This window comes from Medicago truncatula, chromosome 2 (genome assembly GCF_003473485.1).
Source record: "Medicago truncatula cultivar Jemalong A17 chromosome 2, MtrunA17r5.0-ANR, whole genome shotgun sequence".
Classification (NCBI taxonomy): domain Eukaryota; kingdom Viridiplantae; phylum Streptophyta; class Magnoliopsida; order Fabales; family Fabaceae; genus Medicago; species Medicago truncatula.
The window spans coordinates 8292213-8312016 of record NC_053043.1 but is presented as its reverse complement, the minus strand read 5'-3'; the positions used below and the strand labels follow the sequence as shown (position 1 = coordinate 8312016).

Sequence of the window (19804 nt, the reverse complement as noted above, 5' to 3'; positions counted from 1 at the left end):
TTAAGTGGACTAATTTAGCTTCTTCAAACAAAACAAAAAATGTTGCTAGACAAAGTGTGGGTCGAAGTGGAACTTGTCCCACACGACTCGCGTAAGTTTGTAGCTAGACAAAGTGAAAGTCATCCCACGTGACTAGCATAAGAATGTAGCTAGTGGAACTCATCCCACATGACAAGCGTAAGAACGTAGTTAGACAAAGTGGAACACGTAGCTAGACAAAGTGGAACTCATCCTACATGACTAACGTAAGAACGTAGTTAGAAAAAGTGGAACTCGTTCCACATGACTAGCGTAAGAACGTAGCTAAGCTAAGTGGAACTAGTCCCACACGACTCACATAGGAACCCATCCCACATCGATCAAAAAAATTACTATCTAACCATTTTACATGATGAAGTCCTGATTTTTGGATAGAAGAAGCTCTATGATATAACATAAACTTGGGAAGGTACATGCAGAGAGAAAGAGAGGAAAAATCTGACTGTACTTCATCGATTGAAACAGTCAAATGAATACAGAGTGAGGGAGTTGATCTCTCTTGGTTACAATCTTTTTTGAACAACTCTTGGTTACAATCTGAAATACAAAGTGCATTGGAAATTGAAAATGTCATTTCATTTGAAACAATTTTTTTTTATTAAAATGGAGGTAGTAGTATTTATAGGGAGTTAATCTCTCTTAACAAGTTTGATTCAGCTAGTTACATATATAACTGATGATTAGTTGTCTAACTAATATTGTAGCAGTTAATTACAATTATAGAACTAGTTAGTTATAATATAATATGTCAGCTACATAACAGTATTCACTCTAATTATATACTCTAATAATACGTGCCTCTACTACAAATCTTTGTAACCAACCGCGCTTCGCTGTTACTATCACTAAAAAATAACACCATAAAGTAGATTTTATCGATACCAAGCAACCGCAAATTCAAACATGCATTAACCAAAATCTAAATTCATCGATTAAAAATTTGAAATTCATAGCTGAAGATTACGAAAGTAAATCAAAGAGTAGGATCACAATACGCATTTGCCATGTATTTGACAATGGACTGCTTAAATGGGAGCTATTTACAGAAAGAAAGTTATCTCAAATTATGCCTAGTGGGAGGAACCAAAGGTGTTCTCTCCACTGTAAGTCATGTAAAGAAAGCCATCCTCATCCTTGTGTTCCTCATAAAGGGCAGACATCAGAGCAGCTGTAACAACAGGAAGTTCGGTTAATTATGACAATCAAATCGGCAAAAAACATGATTTTGTATGGCTGGATGCTTACCAGTTGGAGGTAGAGTGTTTTCAATGAAAACAAAAATAGCCTTCTCTGCACTGAGCTTAATTCTTTTCCGGACAACATAAACAAATTGACCAACAGACAAGTCAGCTGGGACAAGATACCTACAGCAACACAACAAGAATAGACCAATTAGAATCCACCAAGGCATGAAAATTTAAAGTGATAAAGATCATATAATCTTTGACTGTTGGAAGATTGGAAAAAACCAAGTTTTATCCCCTGATTTACTCATGTCTAGCTCATATGCTTTAATGTTCAAGATATGCTCAGCAAAATATTAAACTAGAGTCTCATCTGTGGTCAAGTTAACTGCGGATATGGACAAATCTGAAGAATTGCTCACATTTAAAACTTGCTCACAGCAATTCCTCATATGCATATGCAGCATTCCTTTCTCAAACCAAATTACCAGAAATATCCAAAGCAGAGACTTGGTTTAATATTAGTAATTAGTGATCATAACTACATTCCTTTTTCTGTTAAATTCTGATTCAAATTAAAAATCTTAATGGCAAGAGAGTCAAAAGATGTGGTGCCAGAGGACAAATCTAACACTATAGTGACCAGCAATTTAAGGATGGGTCTTATACACTACCCCATACTTGGCCAAATCGAATATGCATTAAGAATATCAATTTTGCATTCTGGTGTCAGTTATTGGAGTGGCATACAGAAAGCACCATGCTTCATATTTCCAACAATAATACAAAACACAGAATATTTAATATTAATCAGTAGCAGTATTTATATATGAAAACCAACTCAACAAGGATGTCCCATATCATACTTTACTACCTTGACCAGCTACAAGCCTAAAGAAAATTTATATAACAAAATTTATATAACAAACTATACAAAATTAGAACCTTCCAAAATCTTCAGAAAATCATCAAGACCAAACAGAAAATCATGCAGGTCTTCAAACTAACTAAAGCAGACATAATAACGTAAGATAACCACTTACTTCTTCTTATCAATGTCAGCAATGTCACTTCTTCCAGCTTTCTCCACAATCACCTGCACACAAACACCATATTTAGCAATAGTTCATTAAAAATAACAAACACAGATACATGTATGCACAGTGAGCATAATCTTACAGGTACTCTATCAGGATACTTCTCTCTGATGCGAGAAGATTCAGCCTGTCTTCTTTCTGCCATATACAAAACACATAACGCTGTTATTCAAGTCCAATAAACAAAGGGTTTTCAAAGCTCACAAGATAATACACACATTAGCGTACTAAACACATGTGCAGCACCAACACCTCGGATTGAAGAGGTTTAAGATGTACAACACATGTGGTTACATTCAATCACTATCAAATTTCGTTAAACTATTATTAGACTGACACTGCAACAATCAATCACAGCAAATTTTTTCAAACTATTATTAGACTGACACTGCAACAATTGTCTAAAAAGTTTAGTATTCAAAAAGTTCAAAAAATTGTTGTGAACAAACTCAATACAAAATTTCTATATATTTTTTTTTTAATGTCTACACTCTATGATCACTATGATAAGCAAATTTTCATCGAATAACTGACAGGTAAACATGTTAATTCTGCTATCCATGTAGTTAAAAAACCTAAATTTCATCATCGCATAGTCCCAACAATTTTAATCAGACTAATAAAATAGAAAATTTTGATTATTTCTTCAAAAAAACATGATCGTTGAACAAAAAAGAAAGAACTTTGAATTGAAACAATCGAAGAAAAGCAAAAGTAGAAAATCAGATGAATAAATTACCGAAAGGATGTTGAGTCTTGAAGGAAGCCTTAGACATGATTAAATTGAAAGAGTGATGAAAAAATCTCTGCAAAATAGAAAGAGAAGAGAAAAAGATTAGAAATTTGATTGAAAAGTGAAATCGATTGAAGAAAAGAAAGAGAATTAGAGAAAACCCACGATGAAAGATGAAAGATGAAAGAATAATGGATGATCGGATCGAATCGAAGTGAAATTGAGGTTTGTGTGAGAGTTTATAAAGAATTGAAATTAGGGTTTGTTTGGGTTTGGGTTGTGTGATTGAGTTTAACACGGAACGTCTACTTATACTTTCTGTTTAAGACTTCTTCGTATCGCTTCGTCACCAAGTAAGCTACGAGAAGAATTCTGCACACCCAAATGGTTCCGCTCATTCCCAAAGTAAATGACCGAAATGCCCTTACGCAAGTTAATGTAGCGCATGTTAACTTGCGTCAAGCACTATTTTTGTTCAAAACCCAGTAGGCAACCACAAAGCTCCATTTTTTCTTTCCCTCCACCTCCAAAAACCTCAAAAATGCAAAATTTTGGGTAAAAATCTTCATTCCAAATCATTGCAAATCGTCAGGAAACAAGTTTCTACGCTCATCAAGTATCAAAGAACAGGTAATGTATCGTCAAAACTTTTTCATTTTTGCTGGTTTTGCTAGTAGTTTCGTTTTTCATTTCAGTAGGCGTAGGGCTCAGCGTGAGTTAACTCACGTTAGTTGTAAGGGCAGCATGACTTAAGTTGTGTAGGTAGATAACACTAGCGTGAGTTAACTCACGCTACTGACAGTAGCCCAAAATTTAAAATTTTGCGCCACTTTTTTTATTTGCTTTACTTGCCGCACAAGTCACTTATTTATTTTTTCTTTGTTTTTTTATTGAGTATACATTGAGTGGCATGGTTGAAAATGTGGCGGAGGATGGCGTTGTGGCGAAACCGGACAAAAATAAAGCTTCTGGTGTAGGCGTAGGTTCCGGCGAAGGCAAACCAACCAATGATGTGAAGTTTAAAGTGAAAATTCCTTTTCAAGTTGAAGCTCACATAGTTCACAACCAAGCAAAACCGGTACCTAACGGTAACTTTGAAGAGAAGCCTAAACCGGTACCTACCGGTGTTCGTGTTATTCAAGTAAACACCGGGTCATTTTTTTACAACAAATGAAAGATGGAAAGATCGAGAAGAATTACTGGTTGGATTCGTTGACAAGCGGCTAGGGCTGGATTTACTATTTCTACAGATAAACCTAGTACAATAGTGTCATACATGACGATGCAATGTGAGAGGAGTGGTGAATACAAGCCACCTAAGACGAGGAAGAAACCGAAGCTTGAAGGCACGGGCTCAAGGAAGTGTAATTGTCCGTTTAGGTTGAAATGCTTCTTTGAAGAAAAAAAAACACAAGAAGGGTGGATTGCAATGCTTTGTGGAGTTCATAACCATGACTTGGCGTCAAATTTATCCGGCCACCTTCTTGCGGGTCGACTAAAAGGGGAGGAGAAGCAAAGAGTTATCAACATGACAAAGAGCTTGGAAAAGCCTAGGAATATTCTCACGGATTTGAAGGAAAGAAACAAAGAAATTGTGACACTCATCAAGCTAGTGTATAATGCACGAACTAAATGGCACAAGGGGCAAAGAGAGGACAAGACCGAGTTGCAATACTTGATTACAAGGTTGGAGGAGAATCAATATGTCTACTTTACAAGAGCTAATAGCGAGGAAACCACACCTGAAGATTTGTTCTTTGCTCACCCGAAATCAATTGATATGCTCAACACTTTTCCCACCGTTTTGGCCATGGACTCCACCTACAAAACCAATACCTACTGAATGCCTTTATTTGAGATTGTTGGTGTCACCTCTACCAAATTGACCTATTCGGTTGCATTTGCATTTCTTTCCTTTGAAAGAGAGAATAACTTCGTATGGACACTTGAGATGTTGGTTGGTCTTTTTACCTCAAAAAACAACATGCCTAAGGTGATTGTCACTGATAGGGACCCCGCTTTGATGAAAGCCGTTGCCAAAGTTCTCCCTAAAACAGACCATGTACTTTGCTACTTTCATATTGGGAAGAATGTCAAAGGTAGGTGCATCACAGATTGTAGAGTCAATGCCAAGCCAAAGAAAGGAAAAGGCAAAGTTGTTGACAAAGATGCGAAGGAAGCGGATGATGACAAGCAATGTGAGCTTGTTAAGAAAATAGTGAGGGCTTGGAGAGATGTGGTTAACTCTCCTACAGAGGATTCATTTTCAATTGCATGGTTGAAATTCAAAGATGATGTATGCGGACCGTTTCTATTGTTTGTTAAATATGTTGAGGAAACCGTTTTGCCCCTTAAGAAGCATTTTGTGAGGGCATGGACGAATAAATACTTGCATCTAGGGTGCAGAAGCACCAACATTGTTGAATCGACTCATGAACAATTGAAAAGGTACTTGAGGAGTAGCGTGGGAGACTTGGCATCATGTTGGGATGAAATTGACAAAATGTTGAAAAATAAATTTGGTGAGATACAAGGGAGTTTTGGGAGGAGCATAACCGTCATGGTACACGAATACAAAAAAAAACAAATTATTCTCGGAGTTGGAGGGGTATGTCTCTAAGGCCGCTTTGGGTTTCATTGATGATGAATTTGAACGCTCTAGGAGATTTGGGTTTGCTAAAGAAGATTATGGTTGTGTGCAAATGGCAACGTTCGGGTTGCCTTGTGCTTGTATTCTTGCCGAGAAGAGAAAGAAAAAATTGCCGATTCTTTTGGATGAAATATACCCTCATTGGCGAAGGTTAAGTGTAATTGGAGAAGAGGTTGATGCCAATTTTTCCGTTACGGAGGAATGTGACGCCGTTCAAAAACGTATCAAGAGGGCCCTTACAAGATGAAACTCTTCATCAAATACAAGTTGCGTGAACTTGAATTTCCGGAGGAAACAATGTTGAAGCCACCTCCGAGAAAATTGGCCACCAAGGGGGCACCTAAAAGGGTGAAGTCTACACCAAAAACGAGGTCCACGGGTCGAATCCCCTCTAGGTGGGAGACTATTGATGCTCAAAATTCCGATAGTCAATGCTCACATGCCAAGAGTAATGTTCCAAAGACTAAAGGTTCACGTCTTGGCACTTGGTCCCGCTCACAAAATTCAACTCCTACTTCAAAAAAGGAACCTTATTTGCAAATACCATACATTTCACAAATTCCAAATCTCATGAGACCTTACATTGAAGACATTGTGAATGTTAAAGGGGATGATAATTATGGTTTCCGGGTTGTAGCTAGGCACATGGGATTGAATGAGGATAGTCATGTTTTTGTTCCTCATGCACTTGTTAATGAGTTGAAAAATCACAAGAGTGACTACTTCCCGTTTTATGCTAACGAGAAACGTTACAAAGAGATCTTCGATGGTTTACACCCTCCAACAAGTAAAAATGGTGGTGCGCCACCGGAGAAGTGGTTGACCACTCCGGATATGGGTCACATAATTGCTAGTTGCTACAATAGACCCGTTGTTTTATTGACTTTGCCCGAAATGGGTGGTACTTGTGAGACATATTTTCCAATCCGGAGTGTTCCACCAAATAATCCACATTCCAACATAATGTGCCTTTGCTTAATTCCGGAACACTTTCTTCATGTGAAGTTGAAAGAAAATTGTCCGCTACCATCTTCTTCTAAGGAGTGGATGACTCACAAGATTGGTGTGGTGGAGCAATGGCTTTTTCAGTTTTTGGATAAACAAGCCGCCTTCGATGAGCTCAAGTTTAAGGAGCCGATGCCGCCAAAGAAACCAACAAATGAGCACAATCCTATTAATTTGGACACTCCGGAAAAGCCAAAGCAAGAGATCGAAGTCATGGATGAAGACGAAGAATATGCACTATCACTAGTTTAGTTAGATAGGTTATGACACTTTTGGGTCGGTCGATGTTCGTCCTATTTTTTTGTGGTATTACACCCCGACATATTTTTTGGTGGCCGGTTGTGTAATTTTGATATTTATGGTCAATATGTAACTAATATTATATAAATATATGAAATGAATTATTTTGGATCGTTTATGTGTCATTAAGTGTTTTTAAATTATTACGAGTCATTACCGGTGAATTTGTGAAATTTGGAATGTTTGGATCGTTTATGTGTGATTACGTGATTGTGAGAAAAACGATGTTTTTGAGTAATTTGGATCGATTATGTCGTATTATCCGATAATCTTGTTAAACTGGCGTAATTCGGTTAAGTTATGAATGTGGCGTGATTACGGATCATTCTACACTTTTCAAATTTCAGTTCTGTTACTGCACTGCATTTATTGCAGTTTCTGTTGTGTGCTATGAACGTGAGTTAACTCACGCTAGTACAAATGTCAACGTGAGTTAACTCACGTTACACATTACACTAGCGCATGTTAACTTACGCTAAGTTATTCTACAAATATCACTAGTGCATGTTAACCTACTCAACATATCTTAAGTTACGTTGTAATTTGCACAAACGCATGTTAACATGCGTAGGGGCATTTCGGTCATTTACTTTGGGAATGAGCGAATCCATTTGGGTAATGAGCAGAATTCCTGCGATAATTCTGTGCATGGGCTGGAAGCCCAATTATACCCAAACTTTAGAATACAATTAAAGATTTTCTTTTCTCACTCTACTTTATTCTCGCGTGCCTACAATAATTTCGTATTATATAATCCAAACAACTCTTGCCACTTGAGGTAGGACGTAAGACTCTATATACTCCTTACTGCACAAGAGCACGACTCCGTCAAGCGTCAACTAGGACTATTGATATGATCAGTAACAAACTCCCGACTTTCTTGACGAGTTTCACTGAGTCAGTTACATCTTAGCCTCCTATATATTGGTGGCTTTGCGCCACAACGAAAGACAAGTCATATTTTCACCACTCTTCCATGGGCTCTCCTATTGAGTTTATTATGTAATCTCATTGAGGAACTTGCTCCACTGTGAATCATAATAACTTTGTTGTGTCAGAATGCTTCTTGTATACACTACATTGATTAATACAGATTGACCTGGTTTACATTGAATCATTCTCTAAACTGAACTTTTTTTGTATGGAATTTGTGTTTCAACAACAATTCTATAATCTCCGACCTCTGTCAACACTTTTTTCATTTGAAAACAGAGGTAATGTAACTATAAAACTCATGATTCAAACACCATTACTAGAGGACAACACTTCAAGGCTTGGTGCCTCATCCTGGTGTGGGTTGTTAGACAAAGTGGTCGATTTATGACACATAACTTGACAACCAACCTCAAAATGTGTATAGTTGTCGTAAAATATATTAGACTCCCAATTAACTGCAAATCAAAAGTTCGATTTATGACACATAACTTGACAACCAAGCTTTTGATTGACAATTAACTGAGAGTCTAATATACCTTTTGATTACTATACCTAACATTTCTTATGTTGCCCATTTCCTTGATTTTTAGTTAACATGAATATGACTATCTCTAATTAATTTTTTTTCAGTAGTTTAGTAGTTAAAAATTTCTTATTTTTAGGTGAATAAGTGAGAAATCTAAGGTTTGAACTCCGTCCCATACACTACACAACATAATATTCATACCATCTGAGATGCTCATGGAAACTCTAATTAATCATTTTATTAATTAGTAATATAAACATCATTAAATTTATTTAAAAAATAAAAACATCATTCAAATTCAAATTTCAACATTAGTGGTGGAAAAATAACTTTTTTTTTTTGAATAAGGTAGAAAAATAACATGAAAGTTGATTAGAGTATTGATGTCACCCAAAATTTATAAGATTATTTCCGGTGTCACCCTTTAAAAAACTAGTTACATCGAGAAAAGACTTAATACACCTATTTTGAAATAAAAATTTCAAAATCCAACTTCTTCCCTCGTTTTAATATGAAATTGGAAGAACCTACCAAAGGTGTCCTTTTGGCCATGACGACTAGAATTATGACTCGGTTATTAATGGAAAAATGTGTATTTCAATATTTGTTCTTCCATCAAGCTTTGTCACTTTTATAAACGACAATTATAAATGACAATTGATGATTGTGAGAGAAGGGTAACAATTTAGATTGGGAGATGAAAAAGGGTTTGAAAAGTTTATACTATTAACAATGACAATTTTGATATTATGGTTAAAATTAAAATAGATTGGGGTAACTGAATATTTTCGGGAAGTTATTGAAATTTTTTTATTTATTTTTTGGCTTAAAAAGTTAAATTCTTATTATTCCAATTCTGGTTGGACTTACACTCATCGCGCCTCTAGCTAATTGGATTCTCCTTTCCGAAGGTACATTCAAACTCAATATTGATGATAGCTTTCTAGAAGGTTTTGGTTGCTTAGGTGCTGGTGGTGTTGTTCGCAACCACGATGGAGATTGGATAGCTGGTTTTTCTCATTATGAAGTTGGAGGTGATGCGTTATTAGCTGAGTTACGCGTTATCCAAATAGGTCTTGATTTTTTGTAGAAGAAAAGGTTATGTCAACATTATTTGTGAGAGTGATTGTTTGGAAGCAGTTGACCTGATTACTGCTGGTTGTGATCATACCTTGCACACTTATGTTACTGACGTCCTTCATATTAGAGATGCTTTACATGAAAATGGAAATACACAACAGTGGTTCATGTTCTTAGGGAACAAAATATGTATGCAGATTTTATGGCTAAGGAAGAATCACATGCAAGATGCTATGCTCACTGGAATTGCCCTCCGCCTGATATGGAATGTCTCATCTTGAGATAAGTTTAGAATTTAATTTCGTCCTTTTCCTTTTTTTTTTTTTTTTTTTATCTCTTTGCCTCGTTACTTTGTAACACTACAAAAAAAAACATGCTAGTTTTTTAGTTAACTTCTTTTTTGACAAGTTTTTTATTTTTAAATACAGTGTATATTCGGTTTTAAGTTCAAACCTCATTCCCTTCTTTATGCACAAAAAAACTAATTCTTTACTTAAATTTCGGATATGCTCCATTTAACATTTGCTCTAATTAGGATTTGGATGTAAAACATGTGTAAAAAAACAATCAAGGTTGAGATTTAAAATTAAAAAATTAAGTATTTGTTTAATAAAAAAATGAATTACCTCTTCCATCATTCATCTTTCCTCTCCCTGATATTGTGATCTTTATCTTCTTCTCCCCTAAAAAAATTAATAATTTTAACAACACACTCTTTAACTCATTATGTAATTTCACCTTATCTTTTTTGTTATAGTTGATAGTGAAATTCAAATGAAATTTAACAGATTTAAGAGATAAGAAGTATGTTGAAAAATGCGTGTTCAAACAAAATTCTTCGATTTCTTATAAAAAAAAAAAAAACTTCTATTACGATCCACCACATCATTTAATTTGTTAACCCACTTGGAGGGCCATATTGTAAGTTGTTTCGTACTAGTAATAGGACAAGAAGTTCATTGGTCCATAAACAATTTACTCCTCACATTGATGAGTGATGACATCTCATATCATAGTCACACAATTCCTCTTATCACACAACACATACACGTCCTCACCCTCACCAATACTTTGAACTTCCAATTTTATGTCCCTGATTTAAGCTTGTCTAGTGTCTACCTACCCGTTTTAACTACCTTCATAGTCTCTTAGACCCACTTCAACAAAAAATAAATTAATTAAGGACACCCACCACATAACATGGATCATTGTTTTTCAACCACTTCAACTTCAACACAACAAAATCGTTGTGTTGAACATGCTTCAAGCTTGAAGAAGAGGTTCCTTAACAAGGCAAAGGAACAGAGGTCTAGGCTCTATATATTAAAGAGGTGCATTATTATATTACTATGTTGGCAAAAGTACGACCATTGTTAGATTATTTTCTCAATTTATTGTTAATTGTTTGTCACATTTACAAAAAGTTTCATTTTTATTTATTTATAGTTATCAAATTTCAATGCAATATTAATTGTCATTTTACCAATAATATTTTAAATTACTTATTATAGATAGAGAAATAGATAAAAATACGATTAGAAAGGGTTATAGAAAAAAATTTGCTAGTTTTATAAAAAATAATAATATTTATTGATATTCTTGGTCTGTAAAGAAATCATAATACAACAACTAAAAATTATGCTACTTAACCAAAAATAAAAAATCACGGAGAGAATTTTTTTGAAAACACACTGTTTTGTTCTGCCACCAATGGCAAACTCTAGAGTTTGAGTTACATTAGTGTGGAACTCACAAAATGCTCTTGGTAAATGTTGAATTCTTCCAAGGACCTGTAAATGTTGAACTCACAGTGTAAACCATGCTTTCGAGGTTCATTGAATGGGTTTGAACGTTAATATTGTAATACTACTAGTTAATAATTTATGTACTGAGATTTTATTTAGCATTATCAACATTAGAGTTGGAGCTAATATAGAAAAGATGGTGAAAAATAAGCTTAACTGATCTAATCATGATGGAAGTAGATTCTCTAGCAAGGAGATTTGATAAAAAAGAGGATAGTTAAATCACTAGAAGTAGATGAAAAACGAGAAAAACTATAAGAAAAATTATTGAAAAAGATTTAAAGATTGATGAATTAGATTAAAATATGATTTATCAAAGAATATTACGATGAAATTTAATTTATGTAACCAACACACTTAGCAAAACAAGATTTGATTTTTATTGTGGTCGTCTAGTTTATACTTTATAGTATGGAATATCTTTGTAAAGATCACCCCTAAAACTTTCATATCACGGCCACAGTTGCGAGTCACAGTTGTATTGCACTTGTTTACCACAATTTAGAACTATATACAAGTTACATGGCATTCATGTGAAGGGACATTAATTATTTCACATGGGGATAGGGACATATAGTGGCTATTAAGTGAAGTTGATTTTGCTCGGACCAGGTCAAGAGTAAATGGGTTTGGTTACATTCAAAATTGTTGTTGACACATTTTATAAGACTGACGTACATTAGTAAAATACGATTTTGTCCCCTCGGCAGTTAACTGTTAAGGAATGCAAAAATCGGCTGCAATTAACTATCGAGAAAAACCTCGGCAGTTAACTGCCGAAAATTTGTTATAAGAACAAAATAGACATACGAGTTTCCAAAACTCCATTGTTGCGTTTTTTATTCTCCTAGATGCGATTTTGAGCAATTTCAAGCCATTCTAAGCCAATTTCAATCACAAAAACAAGTAAGTTTTTTGAATTCTATTGAATTGTTGTTTTGTGGGTGAATTTTTTTTTTTGTTTGTTATATTTCGATTATATAGGTTTTATTGATTTTATGATATGTTAGGATAGTTTAGGTTAGAATGGTTAGAATTGTTAGAGAACTTTTATTGAATTGTTAGGTTTAGGTTTTGATGTGTATCTTTTAAGTAAACTGATGTGTATCCTTTAAAATATTGAATTATTTTTTCAGTCATTCTTAATACATTGTAAAAATCACTCTTGTAAAAGTTTAAATTGTTTTTATAAAAGGATTAATTAAATATGAATTTATAAGTTTTTAGCGCTTGCTCTCGAAAAAAAAAGAAGTTTTTAGCGCTTATATTTGACTCATTATTCATATTTTGTGAAAAATAGTGTGGGAGTGATTGTTATAATTTCTAAACATCTATGTAAAAATGAATTAAAAAAATATAAAAGATACATATGAGTTGATTAAAAAACAGAAATTAAAGATCGTTACAAAAAATATTTGGGAGATAAAAATTAGCTAAATTTCTTATAAAGACCATAAATAAAATTTAATATATTTATAAGGAGAAGAATTTCACTATACTCAATAAAAAAATAAACGAGGTTCTTCAAGTTCAACGTGATACTGATATGGCATTGTGGATCCTACTAAGACATCCATGTTGGGTTCCACCGTTGGAGGTGGTATTAGAATTCTCCTAGTCACCGTTAAGTAACAAGTATCAAATTTTGACCATTATCATAAAAAAAAAAAAAAAAAAAAAGTTAACTAATAAATTTTGAATTATTTAATGTTATTATCCCTAATGTACCCTTTATTCTATGAAAAACTTAACAAATGTCCTTATTTAATGAACGTACATGATTAGAAGAATGATGTCTGATGGTGCGGTTATTTGGGCGTTTGTAAGCTCTGGAACAACAGATGGTGTGTACCTGCAGATACTTCGACGCTCAAGTCAATAAGAGAAGAAAAAAAATGAAAATTTAAGGTTGAAATGTACCATATCTTTGGGGGATGTGTAAAGTCTCTTCCAGGGTCGGCCCAACATATTAACAGGGCTAAAACAAATAATTTAACGTGGCCTTAAAATCAATTTTGTGGAGACCTAAATTTGAATTCATGACCAAGAGTAATTGATGCATTTTTGGTAATCAGTTAAGCTATGCAAATGTCTGGAATTTATCTCTCATATAATATACTTATAATCAAATTAATTTTTTAGAGACTTTTTTTTCATCCAAAATTTTGAGGTCTAAAGCCGTTGCTTGGCCCTTAGACCGACCCTGGTCCCTTCATATAGTGAGTGGTGCAGGAGCTGTTGTAAGACACATTGTGGCGCTCGACGGTTACGTTGTATGTCTCACAAGGCACTTCTTTGACACTTACTCTCTAAAGTATGTTAAAATATTAAATAATCATGAAAATATATAATATCCGTCAATTTTTGTCCCTAAAGTATATCAACGTCTAAATAAAAAAGACAATATATTATTTTTTTAAAACGGCCAATGTTAATATTATAATTAGTAATTGTTAGTAATATGTTCTGAGTAAAGACCGGATCGTCAACCTGTTATCACTTTACTCCTTAACTCATTTACCTCAACGCTCAGCCATCAAACCAACCTTACATAATTTCAAAGTCAATGTTACTTGAAAGCTTTTGCTGATTTACTAGTTCAAAGGAAAATTAAAGAAATCTTGATGTTTGCATCAAATATATACAATTTATGGACATAAAATTAATGTTGACATAAACTGTTCCTAAAGTAAAAGTGTAAAACCTTCACTTCTAAAACCTGTGAACACAAATCTCCCCCTCATTTAAGGGCATTGCTCGCGGAGAGACTGACTACAGGCAACTTGCCACAGGTCGGCAATACATCAGAATGGAAACTAATTAACTCTATGTCTGCTGTTGTTCTACCACAAAAAGGAATTTATATGGAACAAGTGGGACCACAATTACATCAAATTATCAATCTTCTACTAGTAATGTTAAACAACTCACCAACTAAATATTTCCCCTTGTATTTTTAATTGTATGTCTTTTTGTTTTTTTGGATGGATAGTTGTATGTCCCACATTTAAAAAAAATAGTTGCTTGCCCTTTAATTTTCAGACTTGAGTCAGCTAAGAGACCAAAGTATTTACACTCTCCGGTCACTATTATAAGCAAAAAATTATATTTTAGGTTCATTCGTTAAATGTTGTATGTAACTTAAATATAGACTAAATACAACATTTAATGAATGAACTTAGAAAATGAATTTTTATTTATAATAGTGACCGGATGGTGTAAGATCCAATGTCTCATTCTAGAGAATGAGATTGAAAAATATAACCCTAAAATAGTCCCTATTGATGATTATGATGTGTCCGACGATGCAACTGATATCATGGAAGCCAAGATCCTTAATTAAGATAAATGTTGAGAAGGATGTAGTTGAAAGAATGACCGATACGTTACACAATGGCGGCGGAGTCAAACTTAATTTTTGATGCAGCCAAATTTTAAAGCATTTCTCAGTTTATGCGTATTACATTAAGGATAAAATTGATATGGATTTTTTTTAATAAATTTTTCGTATGATTCTTAACTTAACTACATACAATTTCTTTAAATTTATAATTTTCTCAAATTTTGTTATGCATGATAAAAAATGCATTTTAAATTAACAACAATATAAAAACACTTAGGGTATGTGTTGGGTGGAGGATTTATGTTGATGTTTATTGTTTACTAATTTCCCAAGGAACTATATCATGGTGTTTATCAAGATAAAAGACCATATTTCCTAGATTTGTGACATGATATGGGAGGAGATTATGGAGAGAGGGACAAAAGAAGATAAAACTGACATGAAGGTCAATTTGAAAGGAAAACATGTTGATAAACATTACCCCCCTGAAAATAGGATCTATAGTGGATCAGTGGGTTCACCATAGATATTTGAGGTTAAAATTAATTTATTTGGCAAACTGTGGGAAAAGTGAAGGATTAAAACGTGAGTTTTATTAATTGTGAGACCAAAATAAACCAAAGAATTAAATAAGCCTTTTTTTTTACTAAAACTAAGTTATAATTTATAAGACATTGCAAAAAGAAATTAATACCTTTAAACAATTTATCTGATCCAAATGAAAGATATTATCTAAAATAAATCATAATTTGATTGATCACAAATGAAACATTGTTGTAGTTCATCGAATCTATATAAAAGTATGAATTTATATAAAAGAAAGATATTTAAAATATAAAAAATCAAATGAATGATTCATATTTTTTTTTTTAAGAAAGATTTACTATTTCATAAATATACACATAAAATGATTTTTTTTTTTTTTTTACAAAAGCTAGGTTATAACTTATAAGACTCTGCAAAAAATAAAATTAATACCTTTAAACAATTTATCTGATCCAAATGAAAGATAGTACCTAAAATAAGTCAAAATTCGGTTGATCACAAATGAAACAATGTTGTAGTTCATCGAATCTATATAAAAGTATGAATTTATATAAAAGAATGATATTTACAATATAAAAAATCAATTGAATGAATTTATTATTATTTTTTAAGAAATATTTACTATTTCATAAATATACATATTCAAAATGATGATTATTATTTTTACTAAAGCTAGGTTATAAGTCACTGCAAAAAAAAAAAAAAATTGCTCACTAATAACATATTTTTGCATTCCAATTTAATTCATAAAAAATGTATTGGTCAAGTGGTTTGGGAAAACATTTCAAATAAGTGGGTGCATTTCAACTAAATTGGAATGAATGCATGATCTTCGACATTAAATTCCCTGGATTGCGGTTTGATAAACCCAGCTTAGAATGAACCCAAATTTGATTAAAAAAAAAAAAAGAGGTTTGGAGAGTGATTGGATTAGAGGGGAAATTTAATTATTGTGATGGTTTAAATTGTAAAAAATCATTAATTTAAGATGGGGTGAATATGAAAATAATAAAATACATGCTAAATTTTTGCAAAATAAAATAATAAATGTTATTATTGGTTTGGGTAAATTACCCATGAATTTTCAAAGGTAATTTAGAAAAAACCGATGGACAATCAAATTGTAATATTATAATTTTCCCCTCAAAGTAAAATATAGTATACAAAGTCCATAACATGTTTCCTCAAAAAAAAAAAAAAAAGTCCATAACATGTTTGAAGGCACATTCTTATAGGGTTGTGGAGGACATGGTGGGGTGATATGAAGTTAACAACTTAACCTACAAAAAAGTTTTGGGTGTCAGATAAGGTGGTTATCAACATTAATGTTGTGAGCCATAATCTTTTTTTTTTTTTTCAAAGGAAAAAAAGAACACTGTGCCTCACAACATTAATGTTGATAACTAATATTAGCCACAATCTTATCTTATGTAATGTAATACTTATAGTTAATGGGTCAAGAACATGACAAATATGTTAGTGTAAGTTTCTTAGTTATTATAAGTATATAAATACCCAATTATAAAGATTATTTTATAAACACAACCAAACAAACAAATATTTACATATCTTTATCGTTTTTCTTTTATTTTTCATGCAGGCATAGATAGTAGCTCATCCCTCAATCCTATATGCTTTTTGTAGTAGTACTCTAAGAACCCGCAATTGAAAAACATAGTCATTTTTTAAGTGTAATCGCTTTGATCTAAGAAGAGATCATTGTTAGAAGTTCAAAGTACTCTATACATCAATTTAGAAGTTGAATGCACGAAAAATCAAACAAGAAAATGACTAGTTAGCTAATTACATGGCTATTCGGCTAAGAAGAAAATTTCTCACGACGACAACGAAGTCAATTTTTAATGAATTGTCGATTACAAAGGATTAACGATGTAAAATATATTTACTGAAAGTGTATGTGAATCAAATCCAATTATACAGTGGGAGAGTCAGAAAAAATAGTTTGGATGAACCATTCAAAGTTTGACTACGAAGTTCGGGTACTTAAATTACGAATCTTTTTATTTTTTATTTTTTTATAATAGAATTGTTAATTGGAGAAATTTTCAGTTGACAAGACAATATAAAGGAGATTTGAAACTCCAAAAAATTATAAGGTTTGTAAACTTTCGCTACCCAACCAAGTGTAAGCATGACAAAAATCACATGTCACTTTTAAAATTGCCGAAAACCCAAATCGTTGAAAAATTGTTTAGAAACTCGTAAAATAGGCCTATGATTTTAAATTTTACAGGTGGGCCACTATACATCAATTAGTGGGGATTTAGATCTATCGAACACTAAAACCACAACAAAATTATTTAAAATCTCACAAAATAGACCTACGATCGTTAATTTTTTAATTTTACATTAGCGTTTAGTAAGACAAATAAAATGGAAGAAAACTTTTAAAAGTAAAAAAAAAAAAAAAAAAAAAAGCGATTTCCTTTTTTTGTTTTAAAAATTTGTAATAAACAAGCTCTAAAATCTTTCTTTTTCTTTTGGTCAAATAGACCATTAATTTTTCTTTTTTCATGACCAAAAAATGTCACAAAATTGTAAAGAAAATAAGGGAGTGATTTTATTTTTTTGACTGGATGAATAAAATATATAAGGAAAGCAAAATCTGAGTGAATCATGCATGTATATACTTTGATTTCATGTGAGCTTCCTTTTATAGATTAAAACCAAACACTGTTTTCTTTTTTGAACTAACTCCACTTATAGGTATCATTGCCTTTGAATGTGGAAGAAAGTGGTATAACCTATGATCATATTCATGAACCCCAGTTTTTGCACATAAAAGGCATGAAAAATCAAAACTCCTTCCAAATATAAACTGATTCAATCAATGAAAGCACTATATTCACATCACACCAACCACAAACTTAACTTTCCAAAAGCTATACTATTTTGAATTTCAAATGTGGTTGGTAACAAACAAAACCACTTATCCTGTGAACTCATAAATATAGGAACATGTTCAAAGCTAAACTCAACATCTTGTCTCACTGACCATCTCTGTTTCTATGATAATACAATTCAAAAATTATGCTTTTTTTCTCTTATTGTTTCAAATCTTAAAAATTTAATGTGCCCATTTCCTATTTGTTGTTGGGTTGTTGAAAAAATTAAATGTCACTATATTTAAGACTCTGCTTCTCTGTCTCTTTATTGGTCCCTCCCTTCTCTCATACATTAAATTTTAAGAATCTCACAGGACATCATAGTTACTCTAGCAAAAAACATGCCACCTTCTTCTTCACTCTATTCTGTTTTTTCATAGGGTCACGTTAAGCCTTTCCTTGTTCTTCTTTTTGTGTATAAATTCTGGTGATGAATATTGAAGTTACCATATGATAGTCACATATATATTAATATTTCATTAATGAATATATTTATTATATATATGGTTGTTTTGTTTGTTTAGATAGTGCAGGAACATGGATCGGGAGTATCAAGTTCGAACTCTATCTTAAACAATAACTTCAAATTACTAGAGTCATTTTTCCTCGAAGAACTAAAGAGTTAAGGCCAAAAAGAGATAGTGCATGAGCTCTATATTAAGAGTATGAGATATTGGTGCGGTTCAATCAGAAGGGAGTGCTTTATTATTCTAAAGTTCTCTTATTTGATTGAGCCGTGCCAATATCACATGTAACTATCTATCTCATCTTTAGCTATCAATTTGCAGCACATGAAAGGGACAAAGGTTAAAATTATTTCATTGCTTTTCATTTGTTATGCGTCAATGTTTTTAGTTCAAGACTACTAGTAATTGAGGTTTTTTCTTTTGCAGATGAATCATGAGCATAGGCATATGTTTTATGTGAAGTTGGAGTTATAATCAATTTCTTGGGAGTGGAATATGAAATATGAATTTGGTAAGGTAGGTATGAAATTTGTATAACTTTTTTCTTTTCAATTTTGGGAGGTAGGGACTTGATTAAAGTGAAAAGACAAATCAATCTTTATGTTTAGTTTGATTCTTTTTAAAGGTTCATCACTTTTTTGATAAGGTTGTATTCTAGTTATAGTTGGTAACAATATCCGATTCTTGCTTTTATGAACAAAGAACTTTTATGCATTTGTATTTTTGAGAAATAGTTCCATCACAAGCTGCCTTAATTAAAATTATAGTAATTTGGTGGTCTAAAACAATCCAGTTTTAACTTTATAAGCTTTATATAAGCATTGATACTAAATAGGTACTTCTATTAGAGTGAAAACAAAAACAAAAACAAAAGTGGCATCTATAGAGAAGAAGAGCTTTACTTGGAAATATTGATATTGTGAATGGAAATATTGAAATGCAGTAATATAAAGATATAGATAAATGATAGAGTTAGGTATTAAACGGATCCATTTAATAATTTTTTTTACCCCTAAAAAAAATTAGTAAAAATTTTTACCCCTAAAAAATATTAGTAAAATTTTATAGGTTTTGAGTTGAGGAGATAATGAGAAAGTGATATGTACACGTGGGATTGAGTTGGTTATGCAAGCTCCTCCATACTGTTTAACTTGCGCCACATAAATTCGTACGTTGGATGAATTGAG

The 19804-nt window shown here is 32.6% G+C and overlaps 2 protein-coding genes across 3 annotated transcripts; one reads left to right on the top strand and one right to left on the bottom strand.

Moving 5' to 3' along the window:
* Window positions 1-943: 943 nt before the first annotated feature.
* LOC25486170 (autophagy-related protein 8C-like) lies at window positions 944-3371 on the bottom strand. 2 transcript variants are annotated; one of them, XM_039830336.1, is made up of 6 exons: window positions 3226-3371; window positions 3060-3126; window positions 2403-2458; window positions 2267-2319; window positions 1285-1403; window positions 944-1207 (listed from the first exon to the last, which is right to left on the bottom strand). In XM_039830336.1, the coding sequence occupies exons 2-6, from the start codon at window positions 3094-3096 to the stop codon at window positions 1110-1112; spliced, it is 363 nt and encodes a 120-aa protein (XP_039686270.1). In that variant the 5' UTR covers window positions 3097-3126; window positions 3226-3371; the 3' UTR covers window positions 944-1109. The 2 variants fall into 2 exon arrangements, with proteins under 2 accessions (XP_039686270.1, XP_013462834.1); XM_013607380.3 differs by having other exon boundaries at window positions 3219-3368.
* A 958-nt stretch (window positions 3372-4329) lies between these two features.
* LOC112419317 (uncharacterized) lies at window positions 4330-4896 on the top strand. Its single transcript, XM_024776889.1, has one exon. The coding sequence runs from the start codon at window positions 4330-4332 to the stop codon at window positions 4894-4896; it is 567 nt and encodes a 188-aa protein (XP_024632657.1).
* The last annotated feature ends 14908 nt before the right edge of the window (window positions 4897-19804 follow it).

What these genes read in the sequence shown, in the direction of transcription:
- LOC25486170 (XM_039830336.1), bottom strand. Translation starts at nt 3,096, where the DNA reads ATGTCTAAGGCTTCCTTCAAGACTCAACATCCTTTCG. An exon ending in GCTGACATTGATAAGAAGAA is followed by an intron (nt 1,404 to 2,266) that starts GTAAGTGGTTAT and finishes GTGTTGCTGTAG; the next exon opens with GTATCTTGTCCCAGCTGACT. An exon ending in AAACACTCTACCTCCAACTG is followed by an intron (nt 1,208 to 1,284) that starts GTAAGCATCCAG and finishes CTGTTGTTACAG; the next exon opens with CTGCTCTGATGTCTGCCCTT.
- LOC112419317 (XM_024776889.1), top strand. Translation starts at nt 4,330, where the DNA reads ATGACGATGCAATGTGAGAGGAGTGGTGAATACAAGCCACCTAAGACG.